A 24351-nucleotide genomic window follows, 5' to 3' on the forward strand; every position below is an offset into this window, starting at 1 on the left:
TAGTTGAATTGCTATTACTTGAAAGGATTGGTACAGTTCTTAAATTTTTAAAGTTGTTTTATTTATAAAGGGGTTGGGGGGCTAGTCCCCAGAAGTATTTGGTGTCTGGCAAAGTGATATATTTTAAACAGCATTGCTTAACATTGAGTGCTGTGGGAAACCACACAAAACCAGCACATTGCAGTCGCCTATCTAAAGTGAGACAATTTAATGCTGTTTTAACTACCGTTTAATAAAACTAATTGAGTCAATTTCATTAATGAAACTGCTGATTTGATATTTATAGACATTTCATACCTCACAGCTGTAAATTATGAATGCTATGTTCTGTAATTTAGATTTTCTTTCTTAATTGGTCTTGTATTGGAGGCATTTAGCACAGGGGGGTATATGGGACTTAAAGGAAACTATATTTTATTTTTAAAATGAAATATGTCAAGAAATTGTGGCCATGGAAAATGGCTTGTTACATGTTGATCATTGCATGGATGTAACCTTTCCTTTTCTCCCACACGTACTCTTTTTAACTTAATGTGGGCATGCTTTCAAGGAAAATAGCACATTGTTTGGTTCTTATTTTTCATTAAATTATTAAGCTTAGTCACAGAAGTCAGTAGTCTACTAGAAGCTTCTTGCATTATCTAATCAGTTTATCAAAGGTGTTCAGCTCTGACATACCAACTTAATGGAGGTGGAAACTGGAAGGAATTTCTAGAAATCACGTTCCTCTGATCTTCAAGGGACCAGATCCAAGCCATTGTTGTGAGTCAGAATGGAATCCCAGCTACTGACGTAGACAAAGTACTTCATCTCTTTGTGAATCAGTTTCCTCCTTTTTAGAGTGGGGTTGTAATGGTATCTACCTAGGTAGTTGTGAGAAAAGAATGAGATCATAGCACCTAGAAACTGCTCAGTGCTGCCACTGCATCCCAGAATCTTGTTGGTCCCTGGTATATTTCAGATTTATAGCTAGCAATCTGTGCAATTCAGTGTAATAGAAACTGTTTAAGAAAATCTGAACTGTATCCATGTGTAGATATTAGATTAGTAATTTGATGTTTTTTAGACTATAATCACTTTACATCTCCTCAGGGCATTTTCTTTTTCCTGTAAAACTACCATGATCACCCAAGCTGGAGAAAGTATGAAATTAAATCTTACAGGAGAGAAAACAGATGCCAATTAGTTTTGGATCTTCTTTCCCCTTTAAACTTGGTATTTGGTCTACTAAACTATTTGTCTAATTGAAATGTGCTAATTATCCATTCATTGCAGATATTGTAAATAGTGTACAATACTTATTTAAAATCAGCTAATATCTTTTTTTTTTTTTAAGTAATCTCTATGCCCAGTGTGGGGCTTGTACTTAACAATCCAGAGATCAAGAATCCCATGCTCTATTGACTAAGCCAGCCAGATGCCCCTAAAATCACCAATTTTGAAATATTTAAGACATTAGATTCTGGATCTGAAATGTTAGCACTGTTCCCTACCTGGATTATTGTTAATAAATTCATGGTTAGGACTTTTTAGTTAACCACATATTACCAAATATCAAGTCACTTTCAGTTTTTGTATATATGCAGATAGTTTAGTTTTACATTTGTGTTTTAATTAACTTCTTAACCGTAAAATGTCCAACTTGTATCTTGCCCTAGTCTAGTAACTGAACTGAGATTAATGTGTGAAATGCTGTGTTTGTACCAAAGTTCCTTGTGTTCAGGAGCATCAGTATGTGAGCAAAAGGACTAGAGGTTCTTGTGACCTGAAAAAAGAGTATAAAAATAATTTTCTTTCTATTACATGCTGACCAAACCAGCAGTTATACTCTTCAGGGAAACCTTTGCTTCCTTTCTTAACTGTTCCATAGAACTCAGAGACCAGATGGCTGGAATAGAATGCATAGTTAAACAAATCAAACCATTAGATGATACAGCTTTGTGAATTGCTAAGCATTTTATATGGGTGCAGATTCTTACCCATAACCCTTGGTGGAGTTCATCTAAAGTTGCTTTATTGTGTGAGTGTATTCATTGTTTGCATTTTAATAGATTTGTCTGTTTCACCTCATACTGATGATTTTTGGTGCCTTTTATTTTAACTCTCTGAACAGTGTTTCTGTAAGCCTGATTTGATTTCTCTTAATAGTCATGGTGCCACATCAGTTACTTTTACATGTTACTGGAGTAACATTTGAACTGGTGTACCTCATCTTAAGGCAGCTTCTTTAGAAAGTATTGCTAGCCTAAATGGTTTCATATTCATCAGAACCAGATGAGTGAGTGATGCTCTTTCTTTGTTGCAGACATGCCAATATTTGGTCTGTGTCCAGCCCATGATGATTTCTACTTGGTGGTGTGTAACGACTGTAATCAGGTTGTCAAACCGCAGGCATTTCAATCACATTACGGTAAGTGCTCAACCATTTAAAAATCATTATTAGAGGGTAAAAGGTAAAGCAGGATTAAACTGAAGGCCAGTGACAGCATGGATAGGCTATAATATCCCTCCCTCTGTCAGGTTTTCTAATTTCATCGAATGGGTTAATGCCTATTAGATGTTGGGTATTTTCTGAATTTTATTAAAAGTGATGTGTATATTCTAATTTACTGAAATTAGACAAGGAGAAATGTATTTTATAAAATCTCTTTTGAAATAATTCAGTCAGTATAGTGAAAGGTTTATTTCCTTCTAGACCTCATGGTTGTGAATTTAGTGGATGGTAGAATCATACATACACAGTGTTGGATACATGTCTTTCTTAAAGGAAATGTGATTTTGAAACTTCCAAGTTCAGTAGTTCTAAATCCAGCTTGACATCATGTTCAATTTGTGAGTATGATGAAGCTATCACATCTTCTCCATTAAAATGCACATGTACTTAGAAATGAAGCAGTGTGTCTTTAGGGATTTCATGAACCCCTGAGCCATCCCTGGGCTTCTAGGCTCCACGCCTGCTGTCTGGGTGTTGAATCATGGAAGAATCCAAATAAAATGGCTTTGCTTTGTTATAATGCCATCTAAAGACAGTTTTATACCCAGTTGGGTTCAATAACAGCTCAGAAGTATTTGAGTCTACACCTTGTTTCAGGCATGAGGATGTATAGTATGATCCTTATTTACCTCCTTGGAGTTTGCAATCTAGCTTAAGAGACAGGCAAAACTAACTAGAAATACTTTTTAAACAACTATGAGTTGTTGCCTCATTGTCCTCAGTACTACAGATGCAAGCTTGAGACAGAATAACAATGGGATCCTTCTATAGATAGTTTGTGAGGCTTCTGAGGAGGTAACCCTGGTGACCCGAGCTATAAGTGATGGGATGGAGCCACCCATGTGGCAATCTGGAGTAGGAGCATTCTTATACAGAGGGAAAAGCTGGTGCACAGTTGACCACCATAGGTGGAGGGTAGTTAGTGAAGGGAAGTAGAGACTAGAGAGGTCTGCCCTATGGGCAGGGACCCTGATCGTGCACAGCCTGGAAGGCCAGAGTAAGAAGCAGCTTGGGGGCATTGTAGGGCTTATTATATAAGAAAGTAACACAGGCCCACCTCACTGGTGAATTTGCTGAGAATAAATTGTAGGAGAAGGGTAGAAGCAGGGATGAGTTCAAAGGCAAGACATGATAACAGACTAAGGCTAAGATGCGGCAGTAGAGCTGGGGAGACAGCATAGCTTTGAGGTACATTTCTAAAGCTAAAACTTAGAAGGCTTGCTGTTGGGACAACAGTTGTTTTAAGAATCGCGTCATCATATCAGCCTCCCACCATGTTTTCCTGAAGGAATAGATTTTTTTCATGTAACCAGAAAAAGGTTTTTTGTTTCTGATTCTCAGTGAAGCCCTGGGGTAGGCTCTAGAGTGAGTACAAAGGTGAATAAAATATTGTCTTCCTGATTAAGAGTCGTAGAGGTCAGTATTGGAAAAGGCAGTTAATCAGTTGCCAAGTATTTTGGAGTTCAGAATTTTTAAGCCAAACTAGACTGGATTTAAATTTAAACTTGAAAGAACCATAAGCTGTTCATTTGCCCTGAGAAAGTTTTCCATCCTCAACTTCCTTTGTTACAGTGTCAGAATAGTAATAGCAACCTCATAGGTTCTCAGGGACCATAAACGAAACAACATGGTAAAGCGCCTCATACAATGCCCGACACATAATAGGCATGAGAGAGAGAGAAAAGTACAGCGTGGATACAGGAGGGTTTGTGTCTAACGTCAAAAAATAGTCCAGGGTCTTAAGAATAAGGAGGAACACAAATTGCTTCTTGATGAAAAGGCTTCTTAGAGAAAATTGCCTTCAGGTTAGGCAATTCTGAAGAGTAGAATGGATCTGTTGTCCCATGCGCAGATGTTTTTCTTCAGTTATTAGGTAGGTAATACATGTCCATTGTGGAAGATGCAAAAAATACTTTTTAAAAATCACTTACAGTCCCATAAATGGGAAGTGCTCTGGCGGGGATAGATAGGGCTGCCATACATACCTCCACGGTCTGTGCGCTGAACAGCCGTGTTGGGTGGCCCTGAGTTGCCAGCAGCCGTGATGAGAGCAAGCGCAGAGGCAGGGAATTCCGTGCCGTCTGGGGTGGACTGCATGGAGTCTTCATTGGCCTGGGTGATGTTCCCACACGTGGATGGGCAGTGTGCCGAGACAGGCTGGGGCTAGCTGTCAGAGCCTCGGTGCCCCTTAGACGCCCCTGGCCTTGACGTGTCAGTGGGGATGTGCTCCAAGTTTCTTAGCCCCAGAGTGGTGACTTAGTGGTCCTCCAGAGAGGATTGGTGGGGGGGGGCAGACTGAATCAAAAGGACCAAAAACGGCAGTGTGAAAACAGCTGCAGCTTAAGGCAAGGCCCACTAAAAAGGTGTTACCTCTTCCAGGATTCCCTTAGGCAGAAAGGGGGCCCTTTTGGTCCCCTCTTCCAGAAGCCCTTCACACAGTTGTTCCCGCGCATCTTATGGAGATGATTTTCTTTCTCTCACTCTCTCTTTAAGAATGCCAGTGTACTGGGGACAAGGTGAGGGAGTCCCATAAAATCACATTTTTACCCTTTTTCTCTACCAGGCCCTAGTCCACCCAGTATCTTCTAATAAGATACTTGTAGAAGGAGAAAGGAATGGTGGTCACTTCAAATATGTAAATGAGAAGATGTGAATGCAAGATTCACATACTCAAATGCCTTCTGTGGCTGTGCAGGGGCTGGGCTGGGACTGATAAAGCCACTGGGTGGGGGTGGGCTTGGTCCCTCTAGTGGCAAAGGAAATATTAAAGCTGTAAGAGAGAAGAATTCCTGGCAGGAGGTTGGGGCCCAAGTGTTCTGAGAGGTTTTCGGCTGGGAAATGTTGAAGGACCTCCCTCTGTGAGGCAGCACCAAGGAGAAGGCTGATGGCAAACAAACAGGAGGTTTGGACATGCGTGGATGTGAGGAGTTGGGTGCGACTGCATGAAGTGGAGGGAGGCACCATGTAATGACCCTGGAGAGATTTGGGACCCACACACCACTCACCTGGAGGGAAGGAGGGGTGGGTGGGCAGGGTCTCCAGTGCCAAGAAGCATTCCCGGTGCTGCCAATGTCTCTTCTATCCTTGGGGATAGGGGTTATAACAGGAAAAGTTTGGTTTTGGTTTTTGTTTTTTTGTTTGATGTTTTTTTGGAACCCATGTGTTTTTTTGTTGTAATTCCCCAAGGCCCATTCTTATGTGTTAACACCAAAAAGAGATTTAAATTCAAAATCCTTCCCAGTGGCCATTGTAGTTTGTTTATTAGGTATTAGGAAGAATCCGTACCTGCCAATCGAGGGATTCTCTTTTCTTATCTTTGTGCATGAAATTGGTGAAAATGTGTGGGCAGTCTTCTGTGAATTAATGTATTACTGATAGTCATCTGTGACTTTTATGAACAAGTGAGCAGTTGCTGCAAAATCCAACAGGCAGTTCCTTTAAAACCACTGCTGCCAGGGCAGAGAAGGAAGCCACAACAGCAACAAGGCTTGTAGATCGGTTCTTGGTGGTGGTAATGTTACTGTGAATTGGTGAGCAGCTTATTACCAAAAGTAGTGAGAGATAATATACTTTTTTTGCTAGCCGAGCTGCTTTTTTGGGAGCTAAGGATTAACCAGGATTTCCATGTGAGCAGTGGTGTTGATGGTAGTGTCATTTTGGCATTCCCAGTTTCTCATTGGTCTATTTGCTTTCATAGTATAGATTGCTTTTTTTTCTTGGAAACTGCGTAGTAATATCATACTTTCTTGATGTTGTTTTTATGTTTTGAACTAGTCCAGGATACTTCATATTTTTCCTTTAGTTACTTGGTATTTTTGAGAGCAAGATGTTCCTTACTGTTAATTTCAGATTTGAAAGTATAATTTGAATCATTGGATCCCAAACCTGCTGTGCATCTGAATCAGAGAGGAGCTTTCTAAATGGGCAGCTTCCCAAGGACCATTCCGACCGACTAGCTGGGAATCTCTGGGATGGGACCTAGCAGTCTCCATTCTAAACCACTCCGGAGATGGATTCTGACCCCCAGGCTGGCCGGGATGCCCTGGGATCACAGCAGATCCCTCTACTCTGTCAGGGTTGTTGCTTTGTGTTCCCGGTGCCTGGCACAGTGACTGACATAGATTGGCACTCAGCAATTTGTTGAGTCTAGCAAGGATGGCACGAAAGGAGGCCCTTGTATTTTTAAACTGATTTTTAACTTTTTTTATTACATGCTGGAGATGCCCTGTTCATTGCCTCTAAAACTTTGAGTATGGAGGAGGGCTGAGATGGTGCCGTTCTTTAGGGCCAGAAGCACCCTTCTTTTGAGGTTGTTGACCAAGGTGGGAACCTCAGTTATCTAGTAATAAATGTGTTGGTCCTAAATTGGCTACTGAATAGCATAGAATGTGTAGTCCTATTTACATATGTTGTCTGTGGATCTGAACAGGTTGGGTTCGCTGGTGATTTGTGGGGTGTCTTTGGGGTTTTGTTTTGGAAGAGCTTCCCAAGTGATCCTGACACGCTGTGTGCGTGTGCTGGGCTTTGCTGCTTCTCTTTGAGTTTGCTTACAAAGAATACCTTAATTCCTCTCAACCTGTGTTTTGTGCAGACGTGAGGTGATCTTACCTAGGTTAAATAAGTAAATGCTGGTCGTTCAGCTTGGACAGGTGCCACAGTTAGAATCTCTAATAAATTGAAACCCTGCTTGAAAGTCAGCTGTTAAAGTATTTTGCCCCAGGTTAGTTAAGTTGACCCATTTGTTCACCTTTTGGCTCAGCCCTGCGTCCCTGAGCAAGGCCTCATGGTCACATGTGCCTCTGCCACCTTTCCCCGATTTTAATCAATTGGGTTCTCTATTTATGATGTGCTTGCATAATTCCACTTAATATTTTTCTTTAAATCAAACCACTTCTATTTAAATAAGTCCTTTACCTAAATAAATCCTTAAAGAAAACCTAACCAGAATCATCAACAGGAAGACTGGTGGTGGTTTCCAGAGATGCTAAGTGTAAAAATAAAGTGAAGAGGTGATTAAATTCTTTGTTGATGTTCTTGCCTGTGCTAGCTCTGAGCCCTGAGGCCTTCTCCCTTTGTGGAAAAGGAGGCTAGCTAGCACGTCTTAGGCAAGTGTTATCCACCCAGTAGTGTGATGTTTGTTATCAAGAATTGAAAGAGATTTGGAAAAGGAGTAAGTTGTCACTTGAGATTTAATGTTGTTAATGATGGGGAGTGATACCTACTCTATGTTTTGGGAAACACCGGCTCAAGCTGTTGGATTTGGTTCCCTCTCGTGTTTAAGGAGCTGTCTGTCCCCTGAGGCCAACCCCAGCCCTAGGAAGTTGTCATGCCTAGGAAGCAGATTCTCAGGTCACATTTTGATCTGCAAAAGGATCACAGAGGACGGATACCCTTGATCTTTTATCAGTTGGTATTTTGTATTGATTATGTACTGAGCCCCTCCAGTCACCATGAGTGGTGTGTGAGTCTGGTCCTCAGCGTAAAACGTATTTCCTCTCTCAGACCTCTGTTCATAGGTGGGAGGTTGGGGGGGGGGGAATTTTATAAGTCTGGCTTTTTCTTAACTCTGTGAAAGTAGCATTAGCAGAAATACTGCTGTGATCTTATAGCTTTCTCTACTTGCAGATATTACGATCCTGCAAAATTAACAGCCGCACACATTGCTTGAATTTAATGTTCCTTGAAGTGCACTGAGGTGGTTTGGATTCTTTTAGATGCTAGCATAAATTATATTTTTCAAAAATGTAATTTTCATCAGAAGATGAGTAAACAGAAATTACTCATACTTTTTTGAGCTAATTGGTTTCAAAGAATGTTACTGTACGAGCAGAATGAGTCTTAATCTGTGAGAGCCGATAGGCTGGTTCTGGCATAAATGCTGATTCCCATTGTTGACAGCATTTCACATAGTTGCGACCAGTGATTGCTATCATTTGATTGAATTAATCTACATCACAAAGCAGAGCTTTTGCTGTTTAGTAAAAAGAATACCCTTCCCCTCTTGCCATCTGGTTGAAAGTAACAATTTCAGGTATTTTGAATGAGTTATTTTATTTGGCTATTAAGTAACTTTGTTTTTGGATAAAGAAAAAAATGTTCCTCTGTTCTGTCCCTTGTGCTGGCTAAATTTGGCCCCTGCATTTTTATAATCTGGGCCTTTTTCTACTTTGAAACTTTTAGTGATAGTTAATCTTTTCAGGATTGCCATTCATCTAAAAGTCCACAAACTAATGATGATTTTTAATAGTATTTGGTGATTCACAAAGCATTGTTGTATGTATTGTCTCATTTCCTGTTCTTAGCAACCCACTGAGTGGATAGTTCTGTTCCCAGTTTACAAATAAAACTAAATTAAATTTCTTTCACATGGATAAAATGTACCAGGCCAGCTTTTCTGGCGACTCATGTCTATTTCTCTTGCATGTAATAAGGATGTATAGAGTTAAAAGAAAATCTAGGGAAGATGTAATGAATTCCACATGTCACAAAACTATCATTAGTGACAGATGTCCTAGCTCAGGTGGAACTTTAAAGTTGGCATAGAGTAGCTGGGTCAGCATTGTAAACCCATTACCTCAGAGAGAACATTCAGTAATTCGAAGACGTAATGGTAGTAGGTAAAGATAATCGATTTAGCATAGTTGCTGGATTTCTCTTCAGCCTGTTCTCCTACTCCATTTTAACCCTAAATCCTAGTAGTCCAAAGCCAAACTCCTCCTCTTCTTGTTTCAGCCCCATAACATTCTGTATGTAGCTGCTGCTGCTTTTTTTTTTAACGTGCAGATTTTAACAAATTTATTTTTCAAAAATAAGGTCTGTCGTAGTCTGATGGCCCCCAGTCGCGGACGGTAAGGCGAGATCCATCATCATTCCATAGCTTCTTTAGAGAATTGGTTGGCATATTTATTTCTGCAGTCAGTATAAAGATTGAAACTTGTTGCAGAGCCAAACATACTTCACTCTTTCGCTTCTGAGACATATGCCAAGCCTTTCTCCAGCAGTGAGAGCTGAGTCAGGGAAGGGAGCTAGCCAGAGCAGGCACATCAAAACGTGAATGATATTAAGGTGGACGTTAGTGTAACTCTCAGTGGAAATTTGAAGTTGACCATTTGACCTAAATTTCTTGTCACCGAAAAAAACATGATACAAAATAAATGCAGTGAATTCAGTTTTTCTTTGCCACAAGCGAAACAGTGCTAATTAATTTTTTCATATAACTTCAGTAGTATCAAATAAAGGACCACTTTGTCCTTAGTATTTTATCTTTTTTTCCTCAGTTATATAATAAACAGTATCTTTAAGTGGTGTTATTGGGGTGCCTGGGTGGCTCAGATTGTTAAGCGTCTGCTCACATCATGATCCCAGGGTCCTGGGATCGAGCCCCACATCGGGCTCCCGGCTCATCAGGGAGCCTGCTTCTCCCTCTCCTTCTGCTTCTGCCTCTCCCCCTGCTCATATTCTCTCTCTCTGTGTCTCAAATGAATAAATAAATATCTTTTTAAAAAAGGTGTTATTTATGCCATTTATAGGGAGCAACATTTAAATTTATAGTTATAAAATGTATTGATTTTTCCTCTTAATGAATCTCTGCCTCTTAATGTGCCTTTCCAATTGCTTAAAAAAATAAATTGGCTGTGATATTATTCATGCTTTTAACAAATATTTATTGAGTACCTAGTGTCAGCTCTAGGCATTGATCCTACTGAACTACTAAAGCAGTGTCTCTTGCAGCTTACAGTCTGGTTAGGGAGGGTGGAGACAAAATCAAGTAAAATAAGATTACTTCAAGTAGTGATAAATGCTAAGAATATTGTGAGAGAGAATGACCACCAGGGCAAGACCCTTTATGTAAGGCTAGTCAAAGAAAGCTTCTCTGAGGTGTTGATTTTGAAGGTCACTGAATAAAAGAGCCAGCCTTCTGAAGATGTGGAAGACCGGTGTTGGACACAGAGAAAATAGCAGGTGCAGAGACCCTGAGGTGGAAATGTGCATGGCAGAAAGGCCAGTGAGGAGGTGGAGAAGCAATGTGTAAGGACGTGAGGGGTCTGGGTTAAGGTTCAGAAAAGGGACTGGGGATCCTTGGGGCCACCAAAGGATCAGAATTGGACAGTGCAGGTGATTCGAAGTTGCTGGAGGGTTTTGAGCAGGGAAGTGTCCTGATCTGATTGATGGTTGCTCTGTGGAATATAGGGGCAGGAACAGAATCAGGGAGACCAGTTGGTGGGCTGTTTTGCTCTAGTCCATTTGAGAGCTGATTCAGGAGAGAAGGCTTACATCGAGATTGTGGCAGAGGCTGCAGGAGCTGAGTGTGGCCGAGTTGCAGTCGGCATGGAAGTAGAAAGCCAGCAGGGCCTGCTGATGGACAGGAGATTAGCAATATGGGGAAAGAAGGGACAAGGAGTGACTCGTGGGGTTTTTGGCTCAGGCAACTGGATGAATTTACCTAGTTTATGGATCCAGGGGAGTTGTTCTTCCAATTTGTGTGGGCTTTTTTTTTTTTTTTTTTTTTTTTTTTGTAAATGAGGTGTACTGACTGGCATGAAAAGCCTTGATGTATTATATTCAGTCTTTAGGCATTTTCTAAATATTGTAGGGGTTGAAAATAATTATTGCATTGATGCCAAACTTGGGGGTCATTTATTCTTTTTAGTTTATTGTTGTTGTGTTGTGGAACGGTAGTTACCTAGTCCTAGGTGCCTACCTAGTCTAGTCCTAGATGCTGGGAAGCAAAAGAAGATGTGCATGCTTTCCTGGGACTTCTCAGCTTCTCATTCAGCTAACAAAAACATACCAATTCCAAAGCAAAAACACAGGCATTTTGATTTTTTTCATTATTGATGTAGTAATATACATTGTAAAAGAAAAATAAATATGAAAGAGGAGGATGAATATGAAATCAGAATGAATAAAGCTCCTCCATGTTACTTTTCAGGGCTGCAGTTTGGCATATACCCTTGGAAGCTTTCTAGACCCTGCACATAGACCTATTTGGCTGCATATTTCTTGTTCCCTCATTCACATTAACATTGGATATGTTATAAATTTACTTTTAATAACCTTATTTTTTCATGTGAATTCATACTATGCCATTTCTTTTTAAAGACTGCCTATTATTCCACTTTATTGGTGTATTTAAATGAATTTCACCAGTCCTCTGTTGGTAGACATGTAGTTTCTCAGTATTGCATTATGACAGGCAGTGCTTTAAAGAACATTCTTCTTGGGCGCCTGGGTGGCTCAGTTGGTTAAGCGACTGCCTTCGGCTCAGGTCATGATCCTGGAGTCCCGGGATCGAGTCCCGCATCGGGCTCCCTGCTGCCTGGCGGGGAGTCTGCTTCTCCCTCTGACCCTCCCCCCTCTCAGGTGCTCTCTCTCTCTCTCTCTCTCTCTCTCTCTCATTCTCGCTCTCTCAAATAAATAAATAAATAAAATCTTTAAAAAAAAAAACATTCTTCTTTGGGAATGTCTGTCATTTATTTCAGAGTATTGATTCTCCACGTGGAGGCTGGTCAGAGCTGCCTTCCAGCTTAGTATTACTGTGATTTAATGAACTTACTTCAGCAGTTCTGATTTGCATCACTGGAATAAGACAGTGAAAATGTGGGTTTCTAGCAGCATTAATCAATCAGTAAATAAATACTGTTTATCCACCAGTGCTTTTCTTGACCTACTATATATAGAAATCATCGGGATGGCTGTGCTTCAGATTTTAAAGGGGGATATTTCAGTATATAAAGCCACATTTTAGTTATATTTGCTAAAAGATGTTCTTCCTGAGTCACTTCACAAGACTAATGTGTATGTTTACTGGTTACGATACATAGACACCTGCTCTTCCAACCCTGTTCAGCTGTGGTCTTACATATGACCAGAAGAGGGAGTTTTTATTGCTTCTTTATGCGTGTAACACCTACTACCTGGCTTGAATAATTCTGCCCATGCATGTGCTAGTCCAAGCCCATAAAACAAACTGGTTTGAGGCAAGGGAGCAGTGGCTAAACTTAGCTCTTGGCTTCCTCATTTCACATTGTGTATATAGAAATCCCAGTCTTTAGGTTTTCTTCTACGTTTTGTTATTAAGACAACAGTTCTCAGATTGAACTTCAAAGAAATTTTATACCTTTTCCTCTTGTATGTTTGAAAGTTTAAAAAACAAAAGAGGGGGAGAGAGAGAGAGATCAGGGAAGGTAATTGTCTCAGTTTTAAAAGTTAAGATACAAGCAGTAAGCCCCTAATCACACATGTTAAAAGAGTTCCTGATCTATAGTCTCCTAGAGTCAAAAATAAACTCTGGAATGAAATTTGTTTATTGCTTCTTATGCTTGATATTTTCGAAAGATTGTTAGAATTTCTAATACTCAAGATTTGTAGTGAGCTTTAGAATGTTAAAATATTGTTTCGCCAGAGTGGCTAATAGGCCTTTTTTCTATGCGATTCTTAGTGTGTTCAGTTGTGCTACTTGAATCTCAGTCTGCTTAGCCAAACAAATGAAATGGGAGCCCTAATCAGGATATGCTTGTTTGATGTAATACCAGAATGTAATGCTGTCTAAATTTTTCTTCAGCTCCTTTGACATTGCATTTTTTAAGAACAAAAATTTGTTAAATTAGTTTCTTTATGGATCTTTTGAATGATGCATGAATATATTAAATATATAAACATCATATATTTTTATATATATATATACAGAATCTCAGATACGCTGTTTCAGTTCAGCCTCCTTTTTTCTTATTTCATTGGCTCTTTCTCCCTACTCGCTGTTTCCAGCTGTTAACAGTCTTCTTTTTCTTTACACCATCTATGTAACTTGGTACAGTATAGTACATAACTTAGTTTACATACTTCTGTATTTTTTCTCATACTAATCTATATGAACACATATAATCCTGTGTTTTATTAGTGGGGACTTTTGATCATAGTTTTACGAAAAATGGATTCTATTACGCACACTTCTGCTTCTTTTCTACTCAACAGTACCACATGGGAATTCATTCACAGGCCAGGATAACGCTAATCCGCCCTTTTTAATGGTTGCTTACTATTCTAAGGTGTGGCTGGGCAGTAGCTTTCTCCTCGAAGTCCTCTTGTCTGTGGACATTACCCTTATTTCCTGCTTTTTGCCTCCATGAACAAAGCTACAGTAGCCCTCCTGCTACAAACGCCCTTAACTACTGGTGGCTTTGTTTCTGTGGAATTAGTCTCAGGAAGGGATTCCTGGGTCAGAAAGGATATAGATAGGCATTGTTAATATCTGCTACTAGTTTGTTTTCCACAAAGGCTGTAATACTTTATATCTACTAGGCATGTGTGAAAGTATCACCATCAGGAGTAGGTGTTTTATTTATCTTTCTAAAATTCAGTTTCTTTTGCTAAAGCATCTTAAAGTGTTTTATACACACACACACACACACACACACACACACACACACACACACACACGATTGATTGTAATTTGACTTTGAACCAAGTCTCTGAAACAAGCACAAACTTTTTTTTACCAGTGTTAGCACGTATCTTCTGAATTTGAGTAATACGGAATGATATGAGGCAAAGAGATCTTTCAAAATGAGCGATGATTTTAAAAAAATATTCATTTAAGCAATCATAGGCAATTTTCCTGGCATCTGTGGGAAATTTCTATTCATCCTGCTTGGAATTTACCTTAGGAGAGAAATCTAGGTCTGCTAGGCTGGGATTCCTCTCTGCAAAATGTATAGGCTCCTAGAAGATAACAGTGTTGGGTGAATTTAATTGCAGGACCGATGATTTTAATCTGTTGTCAGTTTTATTTCTGATCTCATTATCCCCCTTGCATTTGGTGTGATTGGTCACCTTTTAACAGTGTTCACTTTGTGTATCAAATAATGACTGGACTGAGGTCAGACTGTGGTTAACACAAAGCCTCTGTAAATCAGGCCAGGAGGTTATACTTACTTTATTGCCCTGCCTTTGAACAACTAGAACAGTTGAAAAGGGATACACACATGAAGTGTGGCCGAGTCCTGAAGAGCCATCCACCAAAAGATCAGATGATGCCAGCCCGAGGAAGGCTGCTGCATGATTAGCCTCCAACGTGAATTATCCCCATTTCCACTTCATCTCCCACCTCTCCTAATCCGGCGCGAGGACCTAATGAGCGCTGGATAACAGCGTAGCAACATTCCTTGGTGAAGCTAATCTGATTCTGGATAGCAGGCTTCCAGGCCCACAGCTGAATGAATCGCTTGGTATTTCCAAGTTTGAAAATACTTTCTCCCCCTTTCAAGTGTTCCTTGGCAGCAGGTGAGGAATGTTAAAGCTCCTGTAAGTGCCAATTAAGGCCAATTATAACTTGCCCGGCCTGCTGAGACACTGAAGTGGAGTCAGCGGAGACTTGTGCTCCTGTGAACCAGAGCACTGACTACCACCAGTGACATAGCACAGCCATCCCCGCCCCTGGCCGGCAACGTGTTGGGGGCCCTGCTGAACACCGAATGACACTGGCAAGCCTCTCCGGGATTTGATTTAGGAGATCCCAAGATTTGCTGGGGACGTCACTAATTTCAGCAGTAGGAACCTCTTTGTCCTCTTCCCCCTTTCTTGGACACGATGCCCACCATCTAACTTCTCCTTGATTCCGCTCATAAGAGCTAACCTGTATGGGGCACTGAAGAGGTGCCAGGCTCTGCATTATGTGCATGACCTCCTTACTCCTCGCCGCAGCAAAGCCAGAGGAGGCGGTCTTAGCACTTCCCGGGAGAGTACGCAAACCCCGAGGGACAGAAAGCTCTTGGCCTGGACGAGGCCGACTGAAAGTGATGAGACTGCTGCGGGCTGGTTGCCCCCTCAGCCCAGGCCCTGGAGGCGCTGCCCTTCCTGGCGGCTGCTGGTATGCTCCTTTGCTGGGAGCAGGCCCATTAACCGAAGAATTTTTGTCAGCTCAGGACTCCCTTTGTGCACCAGAATAAAACTGATGAATGCACACCATCCACGACACAGCCGATACCTGCAATTTTTGGTCTGTAAGGCATGGATGTTATTCTATTAAAAGGGTATTTTAGTCGGCAGTCTTTTTTTAGTCTGTAGTCTTTGAATTTTTTTTTTCCATAGGAAAAATGAAATGTGACCATGTCCCCAGACCTAGACACTTAAATATGAGCCATCATTGGGAAACTTAGTATCAAAATAAACTTTATTTGGATAGGATATCTGGAGCTGGTTTGTAGAAAACAGTAAGAATGCTGTCCGAGCAGAACAAAGTGGTATTTAAGTATTTGCTTAAACATTTTACTCGGGGCATTCAGGGAGGAGAATGTGTGTGTTTAAAAATTTAATCTAAAGCTTTATGCCCATTTTTTTTTTGTATTTGTATATATTCTTATTGCACAAAATTATATTTTCCTGACTTACACTACCATGCATCCCTTTTTGGTTATAGATCTTAAAAATAAGTTTGAATTGCTTCTCTCTTGTTTATGCAATTGACCCTTGAACAACATGGATTTGAGCTGTGCAGATTTTATCCATTTATCCGTGGAGTTTTTTCAGTAAATACAGTACAGTACTGTAAATGTATTTTCTTTTCCTTATAATTTTCTTAATAACATTTTCTTTTCCCAGCTCATTTTAAGACTACAGTGTGTAATATGTATGACATAGAAAATATGTGTTAATCACCTTTATGTTAACGGTAATGCTTCTCATCAGCAGGATGCTTTTCATAGTTAAGTTTTTGGGGAGTCAAAAGGTAGACAGATTCTTCCACTGTGGGGTGTAGGGGGTCAGTTCCCCTAACCCCCACATTGTTCAAGGGTCAACTGTTTGTGAAATTAAATATAGATGTGTATTTGTAGCAATTAAGAATGTTTGCTGAAATCCACCCTAGTTTTCATCAGAATTAGAGATAAGATTTGGTTCTCAGAACACATGGATTGACTGGGGTTTGTAAGGATTTTTTTCCCCCTTTGCCCTACCGCCATCTACAAAAGGGAACATTAGAAAGTCAAGTCAAGCATTTGTGCTGGGAGAACAGTGAGGACTCTGGGGTCTGGCCTGACAGGTGCAGTGATGTGGAACTGAGGCTTAGTCTGAGAAAGGGGCCTCTTATCTCAGTTTTGTCCTGTGGCCAATGACATCAAGGAGACTCCTCAGCTGCCCCTTGGGGAGGGTGGGTGGGTGCAATGAACAATGCTAAGACCTGTTGCAATCAGGTAGGATAGCAGTGGAATTTTTTCTTCTAGCTTAAGAAGACCTTTGGTGAATTAACCTAAACTTCTTATTTTTGGTAAACTTTTGGAAGATTTTTCTCATCCTGGGCTTCTGAGACCTGCTGATGCCCCTTACCTGGTGTTCTGGCATCTTTTAGGGATGACCGTAGTTTTGCATTGTTTGAATGTGACTGTAAGAAGTCTGGGGGGCAAAAAAAGTAGGTTTCAGAAAACCCTCTGGATCTTAATATTGCTGCCTTGGTTGGGATCTGAATGACTGCCATGAAATTAAAGCAGTGTGGCTACTATTCTTTTGTTTTAGAGTAAATTTAGAATTTGTGTCTGGTCTAGTAGAAACCATTTCCTACAACTCATGACTCTTTCCCACCCCTTCCAAGCCAAATCTTTTCCACACATGTAATTCATGACTTCTAGCCAAATATTCTGTATGGGGTGATGGGATTCTGTGGAGGAATTTCCCCCCTCCTTTTGATGCTTAAAAGTGTTCATTCTGAACTATCGGGCATCCGAGTCTATTTATGTGTGCAGCCTTTATCATCATAAAACTCAGATCAGTTGGCCATTTTTTTCCATGTCTATTTGACCGTAAGCTTTGGGGATTGAGAACGGGGGATGGAGGTAGCTTTGTGGGGAGTATAATAGGGCTGAGATAGGGAAACAGACCAGGAAGACACTTTATAAAGAGCCATCAGTGAGAGAAGTTTTTGGATTAAAAGTATAAAAGGTCCCAGCTTTAGTCAGTCATGTAATGATTGAACACCAAACTCCGGACGATCAGGTGTATATTCTTCTGAAATTAGATGTATTTTACAAAAATGCACAGAAAATTGGTTAAGATTTTTGTTACTGGATTTAGGAAGGAAAAGTAAGCTTTCAATATGACAAATTTTAATTATTTTTAAGTATAGATCATGGGGAAATAAAATGTTGAGAGAGGCTGCTGATTTTTATAGAAACGCATTAACTTTAAAACTTCTAGGTCTATGGAGGCTTAAAATGTAGGCTGTATAATGAATCATGTAAGTTTTCTAATATACCTGCGTGCAGCAGCATCCATTTCAAGGTATTCAGAAAAATCAGGGTGTGAGTAAATTCACAGTTTAGCAGGTTAAATTCCTAAGTTCCATCTTCCCCAGTTTTGGCAAGTTGCCTTTCAAGTAGAAGGATTAATTTACACCAGCCAGGACGCCTTGTATGACCATATTAGATGAAATTAGACTCCACCCCTTGTTTTCTGTTGATCTGCCAGGACCTTTGTAATTCAAGTGCTTTTTACAGTAGTAGCAAATGTTACATAAGACCAAACATGGAGCATATTTGGAGTTGGTGGGCAGACCCAAGTCATGATGCAAGCTTGCAGTAGCAAGTGTGCAGTGAAGCACAACCAGATTATGTGAATGGAAGGTGACAAGAAGCCTCTCCAGAACAGCTCTTCTTCCACACGAGGGCTGAAAGCTGCACTGGGTAAGTTTTCCGAGGCAGTTTCCAGAGGCTGGGCTTGGCTCGGGGCCCAGTTGTGGATGAGTTTGCGGGGGGTGGGTTAGGTCTTTGCTAACGTTACATGGAAGAGCTCGTGCAGGCCTCTTTCCTCCTGGCGTTTGGCCTTCTCTGCCAGCAGGCCCTGAGCTGTACGGTGCTCAAGTTGTGGAGAGAGTGAGCTCTGCAGAGCTAGTGGATCAGAGTGGGTAATCGCAACAAGGGGGATTAGCTGCCGCAAGCCGTTCACAGGAGCCATTCTGAAATGTCATTTGAGTGGTCTGGACAAAGTTCAAACGCAGACAGGAGTCTAGTTTGTTATTAACTCCAACAAAATGCTGAGGTTTGCACCAAACAGTTCCCGTATCTCAAAACAGGGAAAGCATTAGTTACGCTGCTCTCTAAAAATGGAGGAACGCTGTGACACGCTTTAACTGTTTGTTTTTTATCTCACTTGTGGTAAGTGAGGTTTTGTGACAGGCAGTTCATAGTGTTTCCTGTAGAATGTGTTTGAAAGCTGTTTTGTCAGATACTTCAAATCCACAGCAAAGTTTCAAGCAGAACACTGTGTCAAGAGGAGAAACAACTTCAAAATACAAACAGTAGCCCTGGAAAGTCATTCAGTAACTTAAAGTGAGTGTATAAAAATTTAATTACATACTGACTGCCAGAAAGAACGATTTTTTTCAGTTGTGTTATCAAGGTAGCCAGTGCAGCTCAGCTGGTTGTGTTTGGCTGTGTTGGGAGTCTGTTCCCAAAGTTGCCCTGTCTCCTGCTTCTGTGGGTGAGCAGGGTGTGAAGTGACAGTGGCGTTCTTGACTTGTCCCTGGAGTCACATTTCATGGCTTCTGCAGTAATGAGCTTGACCGGATGATTTTAATTGAGGTTGAAATTTAGCTACCGGTTTGAAGGGCTGTAAATATAGACAGATTTTAAACCTTTAATCAAATTGCTGTTAATTCCCTAAAATTTATTTTTTTAAAAAACTATCTCTCATCAGGCAGTTTTAGTTTTGCTGTTTGTGGTTTCGTTTTTGAACCTTGCTTTTGATGTTCATTACGTGATACCTCCAGCCTGAAGGTGGGGCAGATACTGTTTCTCTTTTCAAAAAAAAAAAAAAAAAATGTGTGCTACAGATTCATTGAAAACATTGGCATTGTTAAGTAATGAATCACCCATTCCTTATTAACAGAGTGCTTAATGAAGAAGGCTTTTGGGACTGTGTTCTGAGTTTGAGGTTTTTGTCATTCCCGTGTTCACTGTTTGCTTCCCTCCCCCATCCAGAATAAAGTGAAATTAAAAGGGTACAAAGTTAGTGGGGAATAGCAATAAGGATGTGACTTAGACTCAGTGCACTTGGTGGTAGATGGTGCTGTCATTCCATTGCACCTTGGACTTGCTACTCCTTTTCGGCCTGGGAAGACAGTGTTCCCTGTGGGGATTCGTGCACAGCAGTTTTCATTTTAAAAAACAAAACAAAAACAATGAAAAAGAGAACTCTAAGTTTTACCAGGTTCCTTTAATTCAGTCGCTTCCTACACGCACATGTGCACGGGTGTGTGTGTGTGTAAAATTTGGAGTGGGAAAGGCATACTTTGGTTTTTTTTTAAATTCCCTTTTTGCATTTTGATGATAGCTTTGTATCTTTCATTTGGGACATAGGCCCAAAATGTCACTACAGAGAAGCTTGGGTAAGGACTGAGTATGTTGATGATTGAACTGTACTTCGTATGTAACAGATTGGAAGACTAAACTTGGAATGATAAGTCACCGAACTGTAGGTTGCTTTGTTCCCTAACCAGTGAAGGATTAAACCAGAAGTAGCCGGAGACTGGTTGATTTTTGGTTTTGGCTCTTTTTTCTTCTCACATGTTGATACCTGAGGAATGCAGATTTTTCAAGGCATCGATAACTGCGAGAGAGAGAGAGAGAGAGAGAGAGAGAGGGAGAGGGAGAGAGAGAGAGATAGGGGAGCGAATCTGGGGGAAATGCTGTGCATCATTCAGTGAGATCATGTTTGTTTCAGGCAGGGTGGTGGCTTGCTGTACTCTGCCAGCATCCTTTGGGTAACAGTGTGCTTCCTGAGGACGGCAGAGCGAGGTCCTTATGACTGTTAGCAACGTAGAAGTATCAGCCAGCATGTCATTTGTGGCATGCCAGCCTGTAGTCAGAAACGGTGGCAGCAGAACTAGAGTTTGGTGGCTGTATTTTGCTCAAGGCAGCAGCAGCCTTTTCCCCAAAGGTACTTTCACTGAAAACATCTGTGCATGCCTGTTCAAGATCATGATGATAACCCTCAGCTCTGAGTCTGCACCTTGAACACAGCTGCAGAAGCATAGGAAAGGCCCCCATCGGGAAATGAACTGGTCATTCAGACCATTCACCGTTCCTTAAAACAGCTGTGTTATGACAGTGATTATGAAGAAATGATGTTATACTCACAGCCAAGGTGATCTCCTGTGATAACCATTCAATGTGCCTCTTCTTTTTCTCTCTCATTTCATCTCCTCTAACAAAGTACTTGACTTTTTAAAAAAGTCATTGTAACAATGTTTGCAGAGAGCTACAAGTTAAGATGGCAGGGGAGGAGTACCCCAGATACTCAGTTAAGGTTTTCATATTTCTCACACACTTGAAAGCAGAGTACAGAAAGAACAGTCCCTCCCCATGGGAGGAATTCCTGGCAAGAGGATTATTTGAAGTTGCCATATTTCTGCTCCCTTCTTAGCAACATTATTTACAATCCATTCACGCCTGTCCCTTCCCCCACTGGAGTCGGAGTCGTTCTCCCTTGTAATCTGCCCTTTGTGATCTGTTCTCTTTCATGCAGCTAGTGTGAATGGGGATGCTGCAAGTGCGCACCCTGCCCAGAGACGGGGAAATGCCAAGAGACCCGGCATACTTTAGTGGGGCTTTTATTTCCGTCATAAAGCACTGACTTGAAGAGCTTGATAATTTGATGATAGACCTTTGGTGAAAAGTTGTTTCAAGTGGCCCAAGTGCTGTAAATGACTCTCTTTTCTGCACTTTCCCCTTATGTTTTAATTTAAAAGCACCTCTGCATTAGGGGGAGGAGAAATGCATTTGGCAGAAGTCGCAGTTGGAGACTAATTTGTTAGGGCAGCCAGTGTTGAAATCATCCTTTTCAATTAAATCTCTCTAGTGGAAATGATGCTGAGTGCTTTGTGGTAAAGACTTTTTCTTCCTCCCTGTTTTTCAGTGCCATTTGTAACCCACCTAAGCATGCTTTTCTGAGGCTGCTTCCCAGCTCCAGTTTTGGCTAATTGTCCTTTGAGGCACTGCCTGTCAGAGGTCAGCTCTGGATTCCCCAACCTGAGATGTGAATATTCCAGGGATAGTCTCATGGATTGGCTGGTTTTTTAGCTCTGGACAACACTAGGCTGTCTCTGGAGTAGTCTAATCGAGTGTCTGGGGATCCTAAAGAATTTGGATCAAAAGAAAAGCAGATTGAGAATTAAAGAGAATATGCAAGGACAGGAAGTGGGGTAAGACTGTGTTTGCTGGTCAGACACATGAGCGTGCCTTTAGACAAGAAGAAAACTTACAGGGAGAAGTTGACCATGAAAGTAGTGAGAAGACATCATTAAATGCTTCATGTTCACATGCAGTGATTTCATGTCCACGCTGTGAATTTAGATAGGATACCATGTATTTTTTTTAATAGTTATTAGGAACAAAATAGATAACTACCGTGTCAAACACAAAGTCAATGTTTCACCGATAATGCTTAGGAGAATGCTAAATTACATATGCCTAGTCTAGCTGCTGAACTTTGAAAAGTATAGTAAGAAGATAATAATCTAGATAATGTATAGAAATGACACAAGATCCGGAATGGGATTCAGCTTTGAATGTCAAAAGTCTAGGGAAAATCCTGCTGTGGAGCAAAGGCGATGTGCAAGGAAGATGCTCTGAGAGTTGAAAAATGTTTATGTAGTCTTGATCTATAGTTCCTTGATCTTGGATGCTTTTTAAGGGTCATTCTTAGAAGGATGACTGATGCCAATTGACACCTCCATGAGTCGTGTTTGGCAGCTTGAAAAGTGAAGTATGATAGTTTGGGTTAATTGGGAGCTGGATAATAAGCACATTAGCGTTATTTTTCAACCTGGATGTTAAACAATTTAATAAGTTTTGTGAAGGGCCTGTTTAATGAATGATCCTGAGTTTCCAAACTGAGCCTTTTGTTACATGCAGTTATTACTTGCTATGCCTGGCCAAATGATCCATACATGTGCATTTAACATTTTATAGCCATGTTACAACCTTGGTTATTAAAAAATCCTTGCTTTAAAAGGGAGCAGTTGTAGAGTATTAGTGGGACGGGGCTGTCAGAGACCCCATGAAATCATACATTCCTTGAAGTGTGTGGATAGGTATTTTTCATAAGGCCTTTCTGTACAGAGTACACACTCTTTGTGACCTTACCTGACCAAATCTATCCAAAAGTGTCAGTTTCATTTAGAGAAAAATTTTTGAGTTTTAGTAATCATTTCTTCAATAATCGGCCTAAAATTTCCACCTTTGGATCTATAAAGCTGAATTTGAGACTTGATCTTCACTTAATTCCATTCCATTCACCCGCAGTTCTTCCTGAGTGACTCATTTCTGTCAGAAAAATGAGCCAACTTTTTATTGATAAAATAGCTTGAATGAGCGTTCTTTTTGGTTGGTGTAAATTTACTCATTTTTAAATGAATTTTAAAAGTTGTTCCTCTGAGCTTTTAGGAGAAGAGCTTCATCTCTTCCTGGACTGACATATGCACTAGATATGCAGCCCACACCTGTCCCCCGCTGGAGAAGATAAGATAACTTAAAATGGGTTACGTTTATTAGTAAGTGATTTCTGCCTCCTTTGATAAGCAGCACACCTTTCTCACAGAAGTCTGTAACTGGCATTAGCTGAATTAACAGGGGCATTTGTCTTGGTGCCTGCTGAGTTCCCGGTGTCTGGTCCATAATCGTCCCTGCGCTGCGGGGTCTCCAACTCTCCATCGTTTAATCCCCAATAGCCCTGCAGGGTGGGCATGACGGATGAAGAGGCTGCCAAGGTGGGTGGAATCAGGTTATTGTCCAGTGATACCCATCTGGTAAGTGGCAGAGCAAGGCTTTGAACCCATCTGTCTCTTGATTCCAAAGTTCTTGCCCTTTCAGGGAATCTATAAAAAAACAGCATTCTTTATTTTAATTTGGATTCTGTTCAGGCTGGTTAGTTACTTAGTCCACATCAAGACTGTGCCCGACAACCCTGAGCCCCTGCTGGAAAGGCAACCATGGACCTACAAGAGACCAGAGAGTGACAAGAAGCATGCATTGTATTGGTCCAGAGGTGGGGGGGGCCAGCCTAATCCTATAGAACAGGTGTTTGCTGCCCCTCCTGATGGTTCTTAGTAAAACAGGCTCATCTGGGAACTTTGTAAAATGTTTCTTTTTAGCCAGAAAGACAGTCCTGCCTGATACTTTCTACCAAAATTCACTCTTCAAACCATCTCTAATGGCTTAAAACTCTCCTGAGCAAAAAAGAATAAAGCTACACTGGCTGACAGGCAGAGCTAATCTTTAGGATAGCAACTTGCAAAATGGAAAGATGAAATCCACAAGAACCTGGTTTTCCCTTAAACGGATTCTGGATCCTTATCCTGAGTTCACTAAAATTCTGTCTCGACCTTGTGTGTTTAGCCTCTGCAGCCTTTTGTTCTAGCAGTTAGCCTCGTTTTGCTGAGCACCTGGGAAGATGGGTTTCCTACTGTTACATGTCCCAACCCTCACCATCACCCCTCTCTTCTGCCTGCCTTTGGACCATACATTGTGGCTTGCTAATAACACCACATAAGAGCAGGTGGATTATAGTGTGGTCCAGCCTGGGTGCTAGAGTCAACCTGCCTGGGATTGTATTCCAACTACGCCTCTTAACTAGTTGGGTGGTGTTGGGCAACTATCATGAGGCCTTTAAAGCCTTGGCTTCCTTATCTGGAAGTGGGGATCATAACAGTATCTGCTTTGTACAAAGATGGTCAGGACTGAATGAGATAACCTCTGTAAATTACGCAGCGTGGTGCCTGACACGTGTTTTCTGCCCAGTAAACAGTGGCTGCTCTTGTTGATGTTGCTGAAGGTGAGACTTCTAATCAGTCAGTTGTTTGAGTTATAAAA

At 41.0% G+C, this 24351-nt stretch overlaps 1 protein-coding gene across 7 annotated transcripts in view; it reads left to right on the forward strand.

The window, feature by feature from the left end:
* Positions 1 to 24351, forward strand: part of ATXN7 (ataxin 7) — a 137512-nt gene that overhangs the window by 84513 nt on the left and 28648 nt on the right. For all 7 annotated transcript variants that reach the window (XR_003517999.1, XR_003518000.2, XM_027583443.2 and 4 more), the window contains one exon: positions 2306 to 2410. Coding sequence is in view for 5 of the 7 variants with exons in the window: in XM_027583443.2 (XP_027439244.1) it covers positions 2306 to 2410 (105 nt within the window). In the remaining 2 variants the exon portion in view is untranslated. The remainder of the gene's footprint in view (positions 1 to 2305; positions 2411 to 24351) is intronic.

The sequence above is a fragment of the Zalophus californianus genome, chromosome 1, assembly GCF_009762305.2.
Source record: "Zalophus californianus isolate mZalCal1 chromosome 1, mZalCal1.pri.v2, whole genome shotgun sequence".
Taxonomy (NCBI): domain Eukaryota; kingdom Metazoa; phylum Chordata; class Mammalia; order Carnivora; family Otariidae; genus Zalophus; species Zalophus californianus.